This window comes from Solea senegalensis, linkage group LG15, assembly GCF_019176455.1.
Source record: "Solea senegalensis isolate Sse05_10M linkage group LG15, IFAPA_SoseM_1, whole genome shotgun sequence".
Taxonomy (NCBI): domain Eukaryota; kingdom Metazoa; phylum Chordata; class Actinopteri; order Pleuronectiformes; family Soleidae; genus Solea; species Solea senegalensis.
Genome location: NC_058035.1, coordinates 14,312,863 through 14,333,423, shown reverse-complemented (window position 1 = coordinate 14,333,423; position 20,561 = coordinate 14,312,863). Strand labels below are relative to the sequence as shown.

Here is a 20,561-nt window from a genome sequence, read left to right as displayed (position 1 = left end):
GTTAAAATGATGGTTATTAATTGAGTGTTTTTTTCAATAATTTTTCAGCTTCCTAAATTATTTTCTGGTTTCTTTGCTCCATATAACAAAGAAATTTTGGTTTGTGAAGACATTTGAAAACATAATTTCCATGATTTTTTCAACATTTTCTGACATTTTATGGACCAAACCATTAATCAAAAACGTTTTTCTTGACATTTTAATCTGCAGGTCAAGATTATTATTAGCCCTTTTTGACGGGCTAATGAAATGATGGCTTGTTCCATTTAACTTCCTCACTTTCAAGGTGCTGCTGGCTCACACTGTCCTGACGTTCACGTTATGGTTCTGTGATTTTCCAAATGAATGGTTGTTAATATAATGAGTGCAGATGTCGAATCTGTGCTGCTGCCAAGTGATAATGAGGTCTGTGTGCTTTACACATTTAAAAGACTCCACAAACAACCATAGAGGACACAGCAGTCATTGTTCCTCAGACACATACACCAGGATTTATGTAGACATATGGACCAGAGTGATATATTTCTTGCAGCTGATGAGCTGGTGGCTTAGCAACCAGGTGTCACATGTTACAATCATGTAATGAAGGGAGAGGTCCTCTATAGTTTACCCTGCATAGTAATATTAAAAATAGATTTCCGACAAGAAAAAAAAGAAATAAAAATAAGAGAAAAATATGTTATTGTTTGAAAATTGAAACTGATCCACACCATACAGCAGAAAAGACTCTCATAGTGCACATTATGTTGCCCAGGGTTTTAATTTCCAACATTAATCTTCCATTTTTCCACTCTGTTTAATTAACTTTTTTTACATGTGAGTGAATGGCAGAGCTGAGGAAGGCAAAGAGGAAGTACTGAGAGACTTTTGACAGAGAGAGGGGAGACTGAAACTCAGCTCTGGATGTATTTTAAAAGACAAGTTACCTCAACAAATGATTACTTCTTAACGCAGGTGAACTTTGCTGCTCTGAAGGGCCTTGAATGTATATAATCCTCATGCTTGGCAAGACAGGGGAGTCATTAACCTTTCTTTGTTCAGCGTAGCTATGGAACACAGTATTTAATTCTCCCTCCTGACTGGCCCGGGATTAAACAGTTTGCATCCTTCCCTCTTCCAAACAACTGAACACCGGCCTGCAGGCGTTCAGGAGCTGAAAGGATTGATGGAAGTGAGTTCTCACTGATGTTCACTGCTGTTGATGGTTTAGGGGGTTTATTGATTTTGGCTGAGAGCTTTTTGGCTGACTAATCCTTGGACTCAACTGTAAAGGGAAGGTCATTGAAGTATGTGGTGCCGTCACTACAGTGATGTGCTCTGGACTGATAAACAGCAGCAGCAGACCATGAATGCACTGTATGTTTTGACTGCGAGCTCGATTGGAAACGAAGGACAACAGTCTGTTGTCATGAGAAACACTGTGTCTAGAATAAGCTCTGGACTAAACAAAAAAGTGTTGAAAAAAAGGACGTATAACGGCAAAATAAAGAATCTGAAGATATTAAGATTTTATTCTGTGTGTCCTCACTCAGTCTTGTATAAAAACAACACGACGAAACAGGCTGTACACTGCCTGTTTGGTCCTCACACATGATCCTGTGTAGCAACGGTTTTGCTCTGCAGCGTCCTCTCCTGCAACCTGGCTGCTGTTTGTTAGCCATGGTCACTCAAAAGCTTCCCCTCAATGAAACACCTGCCATATAATGTAATGCATTCTCCTGTGACTTAAGCCTTTTATCCTGGCTCTGTGCTCTTTGGCCCATGTTCAGCTAATTTCCCTCATTAAACGCAGCCTTCAGTATTCAGCCGACATTTCCACTGCTGGCTGCTTATGTTGTACAAACCACCAGCAGAGTGAAATGTGACTGGAATTCAACAGGAATGAACATGATGGAATTAAACTGAGGTTTATTTATTTCAATGTAAGATAAATCACAAATGCACGACTCAAACCCGGGTCACTGCAAGGGGCCCTTTGTCCTCCTGGGCACCAGCTCTACAAACAGAGCTATTTGACGCCCCCTAACTCGCCTTTTTACAGGAATTTGACAAAGAGGCTGTTGGGAAAAGTTTTGGAAAATGTCAGGAATCATTAGGAATGTTTCTAAATGACAAATGTTACTTTGTTCTTTACATACAAAGACACTTCTTTCACATGCCAGCAATGGGGCTGATGAATTGCCATTGTGATTATCCTATGTCTTCAGGTGTTTAATCCAGGTGTTAATCTCATGTATGTGTAGAGTGCAGATGAAGGCAACTGAACTGGCTTGAGTTGGACTTCAAAGAGGCCTCTTCAGTTCCTTTTAGGAAATGTGTACAAATTGGGCATAAATGTTTTTGTCCATGAAACATTTATGTTTTTGTCCATGAATAACAGAATTATGTACTAATCATGACCACATTTTCAGCTATATGTGACTGGATAGAATAATGAAGTGATGTTAATATCAAAGTCAATCAAAATGATAAAGATGAACTTCACTGTGACATAATATTCAGCGAGGCATACGATCACAAAACAGTGATCGTATGCCTCGTACGCTGTAGTTCTTAGATTTTTTTAACACACAATTATATTTCTTCATATAAAAAACTGGTTTTCTGTGTCAGGCGGTGAAGCCTTTCAACAGCGGTATCTGGGAGCCAAAAAATGCAGTTTAAATAGATTACCTCCATTTGACAGAGTTTTGCCACTAATGAGTTCACCATTTAGGCAGTGTGTGTCTGTGTGTGTGCGTGTGCCTACATGTGTGTGTCTTGCCCATTTGCCATCTATGAGCCAATTAAAGATTTTAAGCTCTGTTGCTTCTCTGTCACACTGAGCCAAGCCAAGGTAAGGGAGGAGAGGTACTGCAGCCTCACTGCACCACTCTGCTGTGGTGTGCCACGGTCTGTGGTGTGTGTGTGTGTGCGTGCGTGCATGCACGTGCATGTGTGTGTACTGTATGTATGCAAGCGTTACATATGATGCAGCCTGTCAAAGGGGAGAGCAACATATAGCTGATGCGAGAGATGGGAAAACAACTTATAGAACAGAACAATAGGACATGATTTAACACATAGGCAGACAGACAGACAGACAGACAGACAGAGAGTTGGAGAGGCATGGATTAGACTGTGTCCATTTACTATCTTTAGGACAAATTGTTTCACTGAAGGAATTTCCCTTCCTCTGCATCAGTTTTGCCACAACTCTCTCTCTCTCTCTCTCACTTTCTGGAGTTTCTCAACCCCTCCCCTCCTGTTCTCTCTCCCCCTCATCCTTACACACACACACATATAGACACATGCTCCTACATTGGGGATGCCTAAATCGGTGGAAACCCTGATCGGAGTTGTCCGAGTTCCTGGTCCGCTGAGACCTGAGACTAACAAGTCGGTTAAAAGCTGTCATGAGAAGACGAAGACCTGCTTTTTTGGAGCAACACTGACTGACAATTCCCTGCAGCCTGTGGAAATTTGCCAACACTGGTGAAGACAGGGATGTCTCTGCTTTTTGAGCACATGGGTATGATATGATATAAGCCTCCCATTGATTGTTTGAGGACAGTCTAAGTCAATTGTTGAACTGTGACCAGGAGAAGGATTTTGAAAGCTTTGTCATACTTTATCTGTAATCTCGTCATCCTCATGGAAGACAATTTACCAGTGTTGAACATCGACAGCAAAAAGAAGACCAAATTTTTCCTGGACAATTATATGACTGTATTAATTCTGCACTCTATGCAACAGGAAGAAAAGGTGCAGTCAAACCAAATATACATGATGCCTCCCAAAAAGAAAGCATTCTCTTAAGATATTGAGATGAGATCAATACGTTAAGAGGTTTCTTTATTGAGATTGAAGACCCCTGTGCCATCCACTCAAGCATCAAGCCATATTATGGAACTGCAGGGGATCCGTGGGCCCATGGGGGGCCAGGACCTGCGGGGTCAGGGGTTCGGTTTTGGGCTCTCTATGACGGCAATTCCGGCCAATTCGATAATAACAGCAGTGCAGCAGCAGGATTACTCAGCCAGCGTGTGGCTTCGCAGGAGGGACAAACTGGAACACGTAAGTTTTAAACATGGGAACTGGAGTCTGAGAATCAGGTGGAAGGAGACTGAAGTGCTGTGAACTGCAGCATGTAGTTTTGTTTACATTGTTGTTTGTTAATGTCAAAATGTCAACATCAAACTATGCTGAAGAACTAAGAGGGGACTCGTTTGAATGAGACACACAGCATACGTTTCTAAGATCTGCCTTCATTTCATGCCTCTGTTGTATTCGGCACTTTCTTCATTAACAGATAGAAGTTGCTGCTTGCAGGTAAACAGTATTAGCATTCAACACTGAGCGTCTACAGAGATGTAGTGTCGGGATGAGGAGTGAAAATGTGTGCGTTGAATATTTGATGCTGAAAGTAAACAGAAAGCTCCTTTCTAAGTGTGTCTGCAAAAGGATAATGTATGAGTCTCTCCTCATTGTGCCGACCTACCCATGCACGCTCACACACAAAGACACTTAAAGTGTACACGCTTGTTGTTGGTGTTGTGTGTTTTATGGCAGTCGAAATCTGTGATGTTGCATTGATTCTTTACACAGACTCTTAAATGCACACATGCCCGTATTAGTTGTTTTCCATTCAAGCCTACAGCTGCTGTTTAAGAGACAAGGATTCTTTTATAGGTTGACACATAACTGTGTGATCAGTATGGTTGTGTTTAAATTAAAATTCAAAAAACTTTATATGTCCCCAGGGGGAAATTCAAAGGAGCACTTATAAACAAACACAAAACAAGTCAACTAGGTTCTGAGAAGACAAAAACTAAAACAGATCTCTTTTATTCCCACACTGCACACAGGAAGTGGTTTGTTTTGACAGATGTAAACGACAGCAACACTGTATTGGAGGTTGGATTATGACTGAAAACACAAAGATGCACCCACAACATTTTCAGAAGAGAATTCTACTGCAGCTTGATGGGACAAATGCTTCTTGCCCCCACCCGGGCCTGCATTGCTGGTGTATAAACACCAATGCTACCTCCCTGAGTCAGGTCTTGACTGAGCCTGTTTTCAGATAAAGGGCACAGAATACAAATGATGTTGACACACAGGTTCAGTTAATCAGAGTGAAGTTTGTGATAAAACTCACAACCGTGGCCTTGTTTCAGCATAAATAATTAAAAAATATGGAAAATAAATTCAATTCCAAACATTTTGTGCAGTCAAACTCACTCATCTAACTGTATTTGGATAATGGGTGAACAAGTGCACAGTCTTTCAACAAGTAAAATGTAACTGTGGTAGTGGCAGCAGTTGCTTTTGCACAGCAATTTAAGTGCATCTGAGTGGATTTAAAACCATTAGTAATTTAGTTAATGACTGTATGGATACTCCATTATTATATGTATTGCTTTGATTTGCACTTAAGGGTCTCTAATGGCTACTTGTGTTTTGAATGCTAGGTTTTCAGATGGACACTGCACTGTAGCAGGGTGTGTTTTAACTGTGTACATGGAGGAAGATGATGCAGTACTAGGAGAGTAACATTTGAGGAATATTTATTAGATTTTGTTTTTGGAGATATTCTTTGGAATATGCCCTTCTAATAGAACTGGCAGAGTGACATTTGTTTGACTCCACAACTACACTGTCGATTAGATGTAGTGCTAAAACTGCTTTATTTGGTTCATAAATTAATGTTTTTCACATTTTCCATCTTTCCTTCCATTTGTTATTTGAAATCATTAAATATTCCTCTGTGGGACTTGCTGTATCTTGTGCAAATTATATTGATTTCTATTCAGTTCATTACTGGAAAGAATAGATGTGATGTCTTCCTGTAACCTCTCTCATTTGTATGTGACTGTTTGCCTCGCAGTTGTTTCCTGATTGCAATGAGATTAGTTGCATACATGAAACACACCAGTGGCTGCTTTGAACACAGTGGGCATTTCCTTCAAGCTGAGGAATAATTTGTGAACTGCTGTTCAATCCCAAGGGTTTTGTCTCTACTTCCACAGCAGGACAGATCTTATAGTTGTATCCAGACATGAATTCTCTTGAGATTTACATGCACAATGTCTCCTTCAGTTTACCTGAGACATCAAGCGAATTCCCCACACTACTGTTAACATGTCATTTATCCTTCAGTAGAAATGTTCCAGTGTTTGCTTAGGGACATTAATCAAGAGACAGTTACTTTCTTTTGTTGAGCAGACACATTATCTGTGTGAGGGATTTGTTAATTAAGGCTGGTTTCTCATACCAGTTAGAGAGGATGCTGTGTGGGAGCAACAACAGAGGAGCCATTTCAGAACAGTTTTCCCCCTTCCTAAGTAACACTAATCCTTTGGCAAAAAATCAGAGGAGAGAGATTCTGTGAGAGCAGCAGATGCCAACACACTCATATTTTGTGGCCAGAAAAAAAATGCAGAGGGTATATACAGTATGTGCCTTTGGCCAGGAGCCTGCAACCATCAATCATCTGTATCATTGCATTCAATACTGGATAGTGGGCACCAATTAAATTGATTGTTATTTGTTTCCTTGTTTGACAGTCTGGCTCGAGTTCAACTCCACTTTACGTCAGCAGCAACTCTATTTAAGGCTTCTGAGTTTTTTTTGCTCCAGTGAGTTCACTTTAAAAGTTTACTGCTTCTGTTCAAGACTGTTTGATTCATACTTCAAGCACTGTTCTTCTGCACAGCTTTCATTACTACTCATGTTACACCCACTACAGCCAGATGGACATATGCTTTTTTATCTCTCAGATCAGGCAAAATGGTCAATCACAACAAAAACAACTTTACTTTAGTTTCACAGAAGTACTTTTGTTCAAAATAAATGTAAACATAAGATATATTGTATTTCAATGTTTCAAAAGCATCTAGACTCAGTAACAGCTTAAATTACACTATGTAAAGTAATAGGTTATTCATTTGTTCAACATTTGCCATGATGTGTCACAGTTGTGATGACAACTCAGGGGTAAGTGCAGGTAAAAATCTGTTTAATGCAATGGTCAGCTCATCATCGAGCTCTGCCAAAGCCTGATAACGAGCCATTCATTTGAATCAGGTGTGTTGTAGCAGAGCACCATCTAAAACATGCAGGGCAGTGGGTCTCTGAAGACCAGGATAGGGAAACAGTGGTTTAATGTATTAAACAAAGTCAGTCTCAAGCAAAAATAAAACAACAAAGCAAAGTTAAAGTTAAAGTGACAGCAATCAAAATCACAGGGGAATAGCACACAAGGAGCAAAACAGGCAAAAGCAATGCAGATGATCTGAATGAGAACAAAGGGAGAAGGGGGAGAATATATACACACCAGGAAGGGAGAGACAACTAGAAACAGGTGAAACTAATTAGGGTGGGGCAGGCAATCTAAAAGGCGGGAAGTTTTAAAACAAAACTGGGAAATTCACAAAAATCAACAAGGACAAAAAGACAGCCGTAGTAATCTACATACAAGACAAAAAAAAAAATCAAAACACTAGAAATAAAACATTAATCATCTTGATGATTAGTGTTAGAAGGTTTTAGAAAGATAAGTTCCAAAGCAGCACACACTCAACAGTAAACACAAACAACAGTGTCCAAGTGCAGGGACTGGATCTGTATTGTTTATACATAAAGAACAGTAGAGGGAGTTATTGCATCAAATGAAAAAAAGGAAGTCTATATTGTGTTTTCCACTGCTCACATTTGACTGTTACACTGTCTTTCCAGGATTTTGAATATTAGATTCACAATAGTTAGTTAGAAAACAGGTGAGAGGCTTCTCCCTCTCACCTGTTTTCAGTGATCATATTTGATTTGGCAGAGATTTTTTTATTTTTTTTACAAATGCCCTTCCTGACACAACCCTCTCATTTATACGGACTTGGGACTTGTAGGAGAACACTGGATGTGGCCCCACATGGGTGGGTTCAATTTAGAGTGTCCAATTAATCCAATCAATGGGCATGAATGGGGATTGGGTCCCTTGCTCAGAGGTACTCCAGTCCTTGACCTGTCGCAATTTGAACCGGCAGCCCTCCCCGTTTCAAGCCAAGTTCCCTTTCCACTAGGCAATGGGCTGCCCGGCTGTCAATTTTGAAATCTTTAAATCTCCTTAATCTAATTTAGGCCAGCACCACACACACACACACACACACACACTCAGAGGCTGAACTGAACGAATGGTGAAAATCCACTAGATGCCAACTCCGCATGAGGTAAATTGATTATGCAATTAGCTGCAGCTCATTAGTTAGGCTTCTGAGTTTTTTTTGCTCCAGTGAGTTCACTTTAAAAGTTTACTGCTAGTTCACAAGTTATTATAGTTGAAGAAATGTCACACGAATGTGGTTCTCGCTGACTTGTGAAAAGGCCATATGTCCTCTTAATTTAAGAAAAGTTACTCACTGCACCTCTTCTCTTCCTCAAAAGCTCTTGTCTCTTCAAACACTTTACATCACTGGGAAACATAGAAAATCAATTAAAAGCATTTTCAGATTACATAGGAAACATTATTATTTAATATTATCTTCAGCTTGCCTTTTAATATGCTGATTTGTAGAAATGTTTTGTCTTGAATTTGAATGGGATGTTTACTTATTTTAACATGTCTTCTTTTAACAAGTGTGTGGTTGTATATTGAACTGTGTGATGATTCATAGAAGTTCAACAGAGTAATGCTAGGAATCAGCAATAATCATATTAGGACATGTGGATTATTGTAAGTCATTATGCATCTTCATTTGATTATAATAACATAATAATAATCTATATTTACAGAGTACATATCAAAACGTTGTGCTTCACATTGCAAAGTCCAAAGAAGCCAATATTCAGATTATTGGTGTCAACACATTCAATGATACAACACTGAATTTGCACGCTAGAGTTGAAGATACACTACCGTGATAATGTGTCTCATTTTCTGTTTTTGAAGTGTAAGTTAATGTTCTTGGTCAGTTTACGGTGTATTTCAAAACCCATTATCAAATGCTGGCCTTTCTCATTTTTCCGCCTGAGCTGCATTACAAGCAGCTCTGTACTGTGAAGAGTAACAGCACCCACTGTTGGCAGTTCTTTGTTAGCGCTTAGCTGCAGGGCAGAATGTCTTTAAAATATTTACTGTACTCTGCTTCTCAACAGGAGCTGCTGTCTCTCCCTGTATGCGTGTGTGTGCTGTCAATATAACCACTGTATAACAAAAACTAAACCTCCAACAATAACTTAACAATCATTCACAATAAGATTCACACTAGACAACACTGTAGCATCTCTCTCTCAACCCTTAATCTTTCTGTCTCAGTCGCAAATCTAATCAGAAAATGGGAGGCATTTCCTGTGTGTGTGCGTGTGTGTGAGTGTGTGCCTCCATCACATGTGATCCAACAGTAAAGGGCAGAAAAACAAACTAATGAAAAGGACATGGGATAAAGGTGTAGCTAAATCAATAACATCTTGTCATGTACATTTATTTTCTTTTTAACCCAATTCATCTGTACAAAAGTGGAAAGAATGGGTGTGTACAGATCAATGAAGCAAAAAAGCAAGGGTTGGGTAGCTCACAGTGATGCACAGCAGGGAGAGAGACGAGGCGAAAGCAGGACAAGTGGATGGATGGACAGTGAAAAAAGAGGAGAGCAGGACCATCTATTTATTTTCTGTCTGCATGAGAGGAGAGAGAAATGTGAGCTTTCTATTAGAGAGAGAGGGTGAGAGAGAGAGAGAGAGGGGATGGGGAAACAGGAGGGGAAGGATGGAGAGAGAGAGGGAGAGAGAGAGCGCAAGTGTTAGAAGTAGGTGGACGTACACATGATACCGTGAGATGAAAAGCAGAGGAGGAAAGTGAGACAGAGAAAAGAAGGGAGGAAAGGAGCACCGGAAACATTCAGAGAGGAAAGCACAGGGAGCACAGATGAAAGGAAAGATGATAGGAAAACACATGGAAATGCAAAATAACAAATAGACAGATAGACAGATTCATTCATTCATTCATACGAGAGCAGGAGAGGTTAAGAGGAGCCACACTTTCACTCTCCAACACACACAAACCCACACATATGCATTTACAAACACCAACACACATTTTCGCTGCGGAGAGCGACAAACTCCCCTCCCTTGAGACTCTTAAGGAAGAGGAGGGGAAGCGGCAGATTTCATAGCTACAGACTGACACACACTTTCAATTTTTCACATCACACACACCCAGAAAAGCACATGTGTTTCAGAGTGAACTAAGCAACTAAGGGATGCACCATGAAGGTGAGCTCTTCTTATTTTTACACTATCTATCTTTCTATCTATCTTTCTCTGCTGGTGTTAAACAATGTATGTGCTATAGATGAGAAAAGTGATATTTCTCAATGGAAGTGTCAGGTGTTCTGATTGTTCTTTGGCTGCAAATGCTTGACTATAAAGAGGCTTTTCAAGTGTGTGTGTTCCAGGTATTATTGTGGGGACCTAAATCTGTTTACACAGTCACATTATGGACGTGTCTCCCTTACGGGGGACAAAATGCAAGGGTTAGGGTTCGGCCAGTATATTAGTTATGGTTAAGATTAGTCTGTCTGTTTATGACACATGTGTTAATGCACCGTGTCTTTTTCCTCTGCTTGTGTGGCATTCAGCTGAAAAATAAACTTTTCCTACATCTTGCAGTGATATTATGGTATTTACTGTGATTTAATGTCAAGGAGATGTGGATGGGGATAAAAAGAGCAGAGGATATTAAAATTTGCTGGAGGTCATTAAGAGGCAGTTTTACTGACTTTACCGAGAAGTGTCATGTCTGCCTCTGTGGGACATTTTGTTTCTGTACATTTGTCTAGACTTGACAAAATCTGCCTAGGCTTGCACTGTATTTTGATGAATCTACATTTCTGTTTTGGGTGTCACTTGTTAGGATTACATTCATTCTCCATTTCATGTTTTATTTTGTATTAATAATGTTGTCTCTTTTTGATTGTATTATTCCCTGTATCTGTTCTGCTTCACTTTCCACTGATTACAAACCTCGCCTTCTTCCATTTCACTTGTGTCCTGTTAACCACTCACCTCACCTCTCCCTTTAATTATTTATCTGATCTGTTTGTAAGCATAGATCTTCCATTGCCTGTTCATCTCGTGACTTACCTTTTGCTTGTTCTTTGCCTGCTACCTTTGTACCTTTGTATGTTCTAGATCACTGTCCTGCATGTTTCAGAAGTCCCCTCGCTCCCTCACACCTGATTCAAATAAATAGGTCGTTATCAGGCTCCTGCAGCGCTTGCTGACGAGCTGACCATTTGAATCAGGTGTGTTGGAGCAGGGATTGGGAAACCCTGTTGTAGACTGCTTTACTGTGAACCAGATTTTCTTATAAGCAAAGACATTTTTGAATTGTACTCATTGACTACATTTAGGTCCTACCACTGAGGACACATAGCAAATGTTTTCACTGTGCAGTGTCACTCAGGACAAATCTAGGTTCTATGAATACAATAATTAATGAATTATTGTTTCTAATAAGGGCCATACAGGTTATCCGGTTTCCTCCCACAATCCAAAAACATGCAGTATGAGGATTATGTAAATTGGACACTCTAAATTGACCATGAGAGTGAATGGCTGTTTGTCTCTGGAGACAATGTGGCTGGAGAACTATCCAGGGTGTACCCCGCCTATCTCCCTATGTCAGCTGAGAGTGGCACAGACCATCATGTGGAGGATAAAGCGGTAGATGGATGGGTGGATAAGTTCTTGATATATAAAAAATCATGTAAAGACCAGCAACAACCTCAAAGAACAAATATTGGTTGGCCTAGGGACTGCGCAGTGCCATAGTGGTTAGAGCTGTCGCCTTGCAACAAAAAGACCTTTGTTTGCAACAAGAGTTTGCATGTTCTCAAAATGTTTGTTTGGGTTTTTTCCACATTGGACACTGTAAACTGACTATGGGTGCAAGTGTGAGAGTCAGTGGTTGTTTGTTGGCCCTGGACTGGTGACTTGTACGCTGCCTTGTACCCTGCCTTTTGCCCTATGTGGAGGATAGACAATGGATGGTTGAGCTACAAAAGTAGTGTCTCAGAATTGCATACAGAACACTATAAACTACTCTATACTGTATATATTAACTTCTCCTTTAATACAGTACAGCTTGTTTCATCATACAACCAGACTAAGCTCACCCTGTAGCACCGCACTATGACTGACCAGTTGCCAAATACACTACATTTCTGCAATGACCTACTCTCTCTGGCTGTTTGAGAGTGAGTTGCTGATCTGGGCACAATCCATGACTCAGACCCATTACAGTAAGATATTGGCAGCTACTTTAGAGTAGTGCTCTGCTGGGCCAAAAATGGAACATCCAAGTCTGACCTATGACACTCAGACTGAATCTGTGGGGACGAGATAGGAGAGAAGAGTGGGAACACAAGTGGTAATAAACAAGGAGATGGGAAAGAGGAGGGTAGCAACATGAAAATCCTGCAAGAGAAGAGAAGAGAAGAGAAGAGAAGAGAAGAGAAGAGAAAAGAAGAGAATCATATGACTGCAGAAAAACTTTCTGTTCATAGACAGCATTAGTCCTCTGTATGCTGGATACACACACACCTCCAGTACATGCATTCACACATGGTGCAAAGCGCTAGCAGAGAGCAGAACACAAAACACCTGAAACGGTATCCATGGCAACCAAACTACTGGATACTGCATGTTTGCCAAAAACAATAGTTCAGATCAAGAGACAGGTCTTTGACTGTCATACTACTTACAGTAAAGCATGTGTATGTCTGCCATTGAACAACTGTCACCGTGGCAGCAAAAACAGCACAGCACACTGATCTAAAGGTTTATCATCCCATGTATATTTAATGGAAATAAAAGAATTTAAATAACTGCACTAATACAACAGCGCACAACATACACAAATATGATTCTGTAATCCTTTTGTTACAACAATGTAATAAGGTTTAAAGTTAATTGGCAACTGCCTTGGAAAAAAAAGCAATCCAGCAAATGTAAAAGATGATAAAGCTGACTGGCTAATGACATTCATGAGTTTGGGAGTAAATCCTATGTGCTAGAATATTCTGTGAGAGAGAAAAAAAGATATCAAGTGCCTGTTCCTTAATCCATTGACCAAACGGGGACATGGAAACATAATTTTACACTAGGACGCAAGCATGCGTACCTTATGTAAAATTCTTATTAGACTGTTCATTTGTTATCTGCATCTACCACATGAAATGGAGAATTGATTGAACAACAAGTGAAATAATACTTTCTCAGCTCTTATGGGTCAACAGTGAGGAGAGCAGAGGGACTATTGTCTCTGCTGGGAACACACACATTCTTGTATGGCATTCTTAGTGAGGACACTCATAGACATAATACCTTAGATCCTTAACTTAATTCTGAATCTAACCTTAAAAGACTTAAACCAAAAACAACCCTTTTAAGGTATGGTATAGTTTTTTTGGTCCTCACAAAGATATATTTACAAGTACAAACACACACACACACACTTGTGCCTGGCAGACATATTATCCATCATCTTGTGCTAATACGTTTTAACCAGCCAAAACAAATGCCACCTCTCTGAACATAACGGGAGCCAAGCAGAGAACATGGTTGAATTTATCAAAACATTAATTATGGATGGCCGTTTTCCTTTTTTTGGTCAGTGCTAAAAGGGATTCGCTCATCATTCTTAAAGTGACAGTTCACGTTTTTCGAAGTGCAATTGTATGAGGCACTGACATACTGTACAGTCAGCACTGAGTGCGTGTGTCCGTGTCCCTTTTTTGATGCCTTATCTCACCATTGGACAGACTTGTCTTAATAGAAATTTGAAAACTGCTCACTCTCCTGGCTGCGAGGAGTGAATAGTTTACAAAATGATGGTATCTTTAAATGTCTCTACACTTGTATTAGTTAGCGTATTGGTATGCATGAACCACTTTTGACACAAGGTTAAGACAGATTAAATGTCACTAGAGTCTTAATACACCAGTATTATTCTACAGATTTATTGCTGCTATCTGTGTGATGAATTGCAGTCAGGAAACTACTGGTGTATGTTTTCAACAGCTGTAAATCCTGTAACTTTCTTAACTCTAGGATGAGTTTGTCTATGTATGTCCTTGATTTTTGTGTGCAAACCGAGGACAGATGTGACTGTCGCATTAATGTACAGTGTCTAGTCTTGTGTAGATACTTGCACAATTAAAATGTGTAAGCTCATCTTCGCCTTCACTCTGCTATTTTCATTAACTGTGCAATAAACTGCTATGTTCATCTCAGTTAAATTAAGTAGGGGAGATACAACGTGCTGAGATCATTAGTTTGACAAAACAATTATCTTGAATGATTAATAGGAACAGTGGAGTCCATAGATAAGGGAAAAGTTTGTCGTTTAGCATTTTAAACACTTTATCAGAGCCACTTTGACTGAAAGAAACCCCAGAAATTAAAACAATGACCTTGTTGTTGTCTCATCGGTTTGGAGAAGTTTTATATGTAGGTAAAAATTAACATGTACTTTTTAATGGCCACATCTGGAGGGACTCACCAGGACTGCAGGTGATAAAACCTTTATTAGCAGTGTTGGTTTCAGGGCAGAAAACTCTAGATTCAGCGATGATATAATATTAAGCTCTATGTCCTTGTATTACTCTGCCAATGAACTTCTTAATGTGCTAGGTCATTAAAAAGCTCAGCACCAGCAGCCCTGGGTATTAGGTCCATACAAACAATTCAATTCCTAGGATATACTTTGCCCAAAGGACAAAGACAAATTTTTCATCAATAGTTAACTAGAAGAATTGCATAATTTGGTTCACTTTGAAGATAAAATCCATAGCCATGTTAATTGCTCTGTGCAGCTGTGCTAATGGAGCAGCAACATTTAAAGATAAATACTATTATAAAAAAACAGCACTTGCATTTTATAATCTTAGGCACCATGCTTTGCACCATGTTTTTGCCATTGTTTTGGAAATGAATGCAAGATATGTACTGTATGTGTATACTTGTATAGTGACCATGGACCAATTAGTCTGGACCAAATTGGTGGATAAACCTGTGAAGCAGCTTACAATGACATTCGGTGTCATCAGCATGGATTTACAAGTCATCATTAAATAAACAAGATAATGATGATGTCTTTCTTTCATTTTTCTTTCATACAATATTCAGTTAAAGAAGCACTTCTGTGTGCTTTTATTATGAAATATACATACACAATAAATCAACATGCACAGTCCAATCAATCAAGCACTTTACCTTTCACACAAATAAATGCAACACAAAGTGCTTTACATAAAAACATCTTCCGCCCACCCTGTCTGATCACTCTCTCACTCAAACACACACATATATATGTATAGTATGTATATATACACACACACTAGTGCCTGATAAACTAGGAAGGAAGAGCATACAGCGTAAAACCTTTGCCAAATCAGATATGCGGATCACTGAAACACTGACACAACTATCGTACTGGAATCGGTCAAGGATCGGGTTAACAAGACAATGGATGAGGAGAGGGGGAAGGTGTATTAGGAGGTAGTGAGGTGGTGGAAGGGTAGGAGTGTGGAAGTGAGAGAAGATACTTTAAAAGCAGGGGCTATGACCGACAAAGGGAGAGAGCTGGCTGAAATAATGGAGAGAAGGGAGACAGCGACAGTATATTGTGTATGTAAGAGAGCAGGTGTAAGGGAAGCAAGGCCAGAAGCATCAGAGGCGGATTCAAACTGAATCAAAATGGGGTAGGGGTAATTTTGAAGGAAGAGTTTGTGGAGTATTGTTCTGGAGGTGGTGAGTGTTGTTTGTTGACAGAATCATGAGTATAAAGCAAGAAACTGAAGGTGAAATGTTGAATATTGTCAGGGCTTATGCACCACATGGTTGTCAGTTAGAAGAGTTGTATGAGAGGCTGGACAATAAGGATGGAGAAAATGACTTGTAGCAATGGGCTACACAGAGAGACAGGGCTGGAAAGGATGTGCAGCAGGTTAGAATGTTTAAGGACAGAGATAGCAATGTCCTAACAAGTGAATAAAGTGTGTTGATGGACAGGGTATATTGAGGAGCTGATGAATGAGGAAAATGAGAGAGAGGACAAATAGAGGGAAGATGGTGCCTCAAGAAGTGCAGCGGATAAGTAAGGAGGAAGTGAGGGCAGCTACTGTATGAAAAAGATAAAGAGTGGAAAGGCATTTGGTCCAGATGACATACCCATGGAAGTATGGCAGTGTCTAGGAGAGAGCAGTGGTCTTTTTGACCAGACTGTTGAACATGATCCTGGAGAGCGAGAAAATGCCTAAGGCATGGAGAAGAAGTGTAGTGGTACCAGTTTTCAAGAGCATTGGTGATACGCAGGACTGTAGTTAATTATTGGGGTATAAAGTTGAAGTTGCCAAAAAAGAGCACCACAGATGCATTTTCTATGATTAGGTGCCAAAGGAGGAACTGTGGTATTTAATAAGAATTTCTGGGTGGCAGAGAAGTACGGGTGAGGATGGTGCAAGACTTGTATGAGGACAGTGAGACAGTGGTTAGGTGCAGTTGGAGTGATGGATGGGTTCAAGGTGAAGTTAGGATTACATCTGGGAACAGCTCTGATCCCTCTCTAGTTTGCAATGGTGATGGATTGGTTGACAGATGAGGTCAGGCTGGAGTCTCTTTCGGCATATGTTGTTTGCAGATGATAATCTGTAGTGAGAGTAAGGAACAGGTGGAAGAGAGCCTGGAGAGGTGGAGGTATGCACTGGAGAGAGGAATAAAGGTTAGTAGGAGCAAGACAGAATACCTGTGTGAATGACAGTGAGACAGGTGGTAAGGTGAATATGCAAGGGGTAGAGGTGGCAAAAGTGAATAAGTTAAGCCATGCAACGCAATGGACAGTGCACAAGAGAGATGAAGTACAGAACCCTAACCCTGGCAGGGTGGAGTGGGTGAAGACAAGTGTCATGGGTGATGTACGACAGAAGGATAGCAGCAAAAGTGAAAGGGAAGGTCTGCAAGATGCTAGTGAGAGGCAATGCTGGAGGTGACAGAGCTAAAGATGCAGACCTTTTCTTAGACAGGATGGACAGCACAGATTTGAAAGGTTTGCAGATAAAGTAAGAGAGGCAAGGTTGAGATTGTTTGGTCACATGCAGACGAGGGATAGTGATTATATTGGACAAAGGATGTCGGAGATGAAGCTGCCGGGCAGTAGAAAAAGAGGAAGACCACAGAGAAAGATCATGGATGTTGTGATGGAGGACATGAGGACAGTTGGTGGACAGAAGAGGACACAAGGGATAGGACAAAATGGAGGCAGCTGATCTGCTGTGGCGATCAGCTGGCGTCTTAATGTGTTTTACAAGTACACATTTATAAATGTATTGTAATTGCATACAGACACAAAACGGCAAGCACAGATGACAGACAGAAAAAAGTGCTGTGACTGTTAGTTCTACATAATAAAACGTCTTAGGGTCAATAAGACTCTGAAAAAGGTAATAGTGAAGAGTTATAGCTCGGCAATATTTTAGCTGCACTGCGGACATTGTGCTGTAGCCCCTTTTGGGAAGCAGTTACTCTCTCTGTCTCTAAGGTTCTAAGTTTATTGTAAAAGAAGCAACTCTGACTGAAAAATGGCAAAGGCATGTTTTAACACAGACGTCTGCCTCATCAACTTTCTAAATCCAACCTGCCCCTTAAAATGTACATACAAGACACATTGCTTAATATGCCTTTGCTTGAATTAAACATGGGGGGACACAGTTGAGTTTTTATTGTAAATAGAGTCATGACAGTCTTCCTCTCTCACACTCAGTTGCTCTTTGTTCTCTGCTAGTTGTAATTTAGCCAAGGCATGTAGCTTGTTGAGGGATCAAGCCAAAGCAGCATGACCGGCAAGGCTTTAATGAAGCGATTTTGCTTCACATAGTGTGTAGCCATGTGACGGTGTGTCTGGATACACCAGCTGAGCCAGTGTAATTGAACATCCTGCTGATTCCCCACACAACAAACACACCAGCAGTGATGTGTAGTTGATAGTGTTGTGAACAGTGGTAAAAGGACACAGTGCTGCAGTCTACAGATTATAGATATGCAGAGCAGAGCGGTATCAGGCAGGAAATGCCGGTTGATGGTCGCAAGTGTGGAGAAAAATGCTTTGGTCTGCAAAAACAGTAAGACAAGAACATTGTGGTAATGACTGTATATTACTGTAGTCAAAATAAAGTGTGTGTACTTCACAGGGTAAAAGAGAGAGATTTATGTTGTTTTTGTAATTACCTACACATAACATGCAGAAAGGGTTTCACAGCACAAATCGCTGGAGGACTAACAAGCATGTAGTCAGCTCCAAAAATAGTACACAACAAAACTAGTTCTTTTTAAGAACACTACCTGTGATAGGCTGGTGACCTGTTCAGGATGTACGCTTCCTCTCACCCAGTGTCAGTTGGGATTGGCTCCAGCTTACCCCACGACCCTCGAAGTGGTTGGATGGATGGATAGATGGTTCACTATTTCCGCATTTAAAGACCCTGTAAAGCAAATACAGAGTTTGCACATTCTGTGGAATAAGGAATTATGGAGTAGAGAACAAAAACATTTGTCTGTTCTGTTCACGATTTTTTAGACATGTCTAAAAATATGATTCCACAGAGCTCTATACATTGACGTCACACAACCAAAGTAACGCCTCTGACACGCCCCCTGGCAGGGAAAAACCCAGCTCCTTCCATTGACTTACAAAGCAGACGGCACATAAATCATGCAATATCTAAGAAAACCTGTCTCTTTGCTTGTCATAGTAAAACTGAAGATTTTAGATAGCTTTTGTGCTCCGGAATGCTAAAACAGTCAGAAACAGGCATTTCACTGGATCCCCCCAATCCAGAAAGAAGGTGAATCACAGCTATGAAACGTGCGCACAGCAAGTAGAAGAAGACAGTGATGGGAACAAACACAAGCAAAGGGTTAATTCTGGGCAAATAATGGACTCAGTCTAACTGGCATACAAGTCTGCACAGCAACCTTAACATAGCAATTATTAACATTACACTGCCTGTTACTAATGCTAATGTTGTGCTCATGCAACACTTACCCATCCAGTGACAACAACACTATGTTTAGTCGGTAGACTCCAGAGTTGAATGTTTGTTTCCCTCCAGGCTCTTGTAAACCTTCAGTGACTCTGGAGTAAGATGACGGGTAGCTTATCGGGAAGTTGAAGATGTCAGGATCCTGCAGGTTTATAATCATGTCCGTTCGTAAACTCATAAAAAGCATTATAAGGATCACATTTTGCGATATATCTCCAAATACATATAAGTGCACAGTGAATTCTGACAGGCGAAATCTAGCACCAGCCTTGTTCATTTTGCCATGCATTGCAGCTAAAATTGAGCTATAACTATTACCAAGCTATAAATTATTACCTTTTTCAGAGACTCATAGACCCTAAAACTTTTTATTATGTACAACTAAAAACAGTCACAATACTGCCAACATGGCGGCTCATGGAAACCGAATCACGTGATAGCTAGCATAACTCCTCAGACGCTATAAACTTAAAATCCTCAGTGTAAATTATCAACCGTTTGTCTGTTCGCTGTGAGTAACTTCAACTGCTCCTACACAACTGCCTTTGTTTTGCTAGCTAGTACATTACATTACATTACATGCCATTTAGCAGTAAGTGCATTTAAACATTTGGGTACAAATAAGAGCTAGAAGTAAGTAAGAGCTTCAAGTAAACCAAACTATGAAGTGCTAGTCATAAGTGCGATGTATACGTTTTGTTTTTGTTTTGTTTTAAGATGTATTTGTCCCACAAATGTCTTACCTGGATGTAAAAACACGCAGAAAAGTTCTAAAACTCCTAAACATGAGTAGAGAAGAAAACCAGAAAGAGGAACAGACTCCTGCTGTGAGGCTGCAGGTGTTGCTGATTAAGAGGCAGAGGGACAGAAAGGGTGGTGAACTGCTGCTGAATTAGCTCTGTTTACGCGCAATATGTCGTTAAACGACCACCAAAACGATGAAAATGTTTCTTCTCTACATGTTGGCGGAGCGTTGACGTTAATATTCTGTACAAACACTGACTAACCTGACGTTCACGGACTTTCGTCCCCACTTGTCCGGGCAGACCAGAATAGAGTGTGGGTGTGTGCAACGGCTCTCGTGGCCACGCCCTCACAGTCTCAGAGTAGAGAATGAAGTTGAATTTTACATGATTTTAAACCAATTTGTTATATACTTGTCAGCTTTTGTAATTACTCAAATTTAGTAAGGAGGTTACTTACACATTTTCCTGTAGGACAGGGTGTATTTTTGGTTTTATTTGAACTGGTTTTGAGACGGGCAGCACCCTTGATATATATAGCTGTCAGTGGAAGTGCTTACTACACTAGAAATATACACAATATACTGTATATAGTACAATAACACTCCATAGAAATAATTCTACCATTGTTATTCTGCAAGATGTCGGACCAGGCAACCAATAAACAAGTGGCATGTCAGCAACATATGACAGGTAGCTTCCTTCCTGACTGTGTGCTGTCTGTGCCACTGTAACTTCTGCA

The 20,561-nt window shown here is 40.3% G+C and overlaps 1 protein-coding gene and 1 long non-coding RNA gene across 2 annotated transcripts in view; one reads left to right on the top strand and one right to left on the bottom strand.

Moving 5' to 3' along the window:
- Positions 1-8,419: 8,419 nt before the first annotated feature.
- On the bottom strand, positions 8,420-20,167 carry LOC122781745. The gene is made up of 3 exons (XR_006361848.1): positions 19,820-20,167; positions 18,376-19,218; positions 8,420-8,449 (listed from the first exon to the last, which is right to left on the bottom strand). It is a non-coding gene; the product is annotated as an uncharacterized LOC122781745 (long non-coding RNA).
- The window catches only part of LOC122781740 (inactive phospholipase D5-like), a 37,466-nt gene continuing 26,652 nt past the window's right edge, over positions 9,748-20,561 (top strand). Inside the window, exon 1 of the mRNA XM_044045713.1 lies at positions 9,748-10,248. Coding sequence (XP_043901648.1) covers positions 10,243-10,248 — 6 coding nt within the window. The 5' untranslated portion in view covers positions 9,748-10,242. The remainder of the gene's footprint in view (positions 10,249-20,561) is intronic.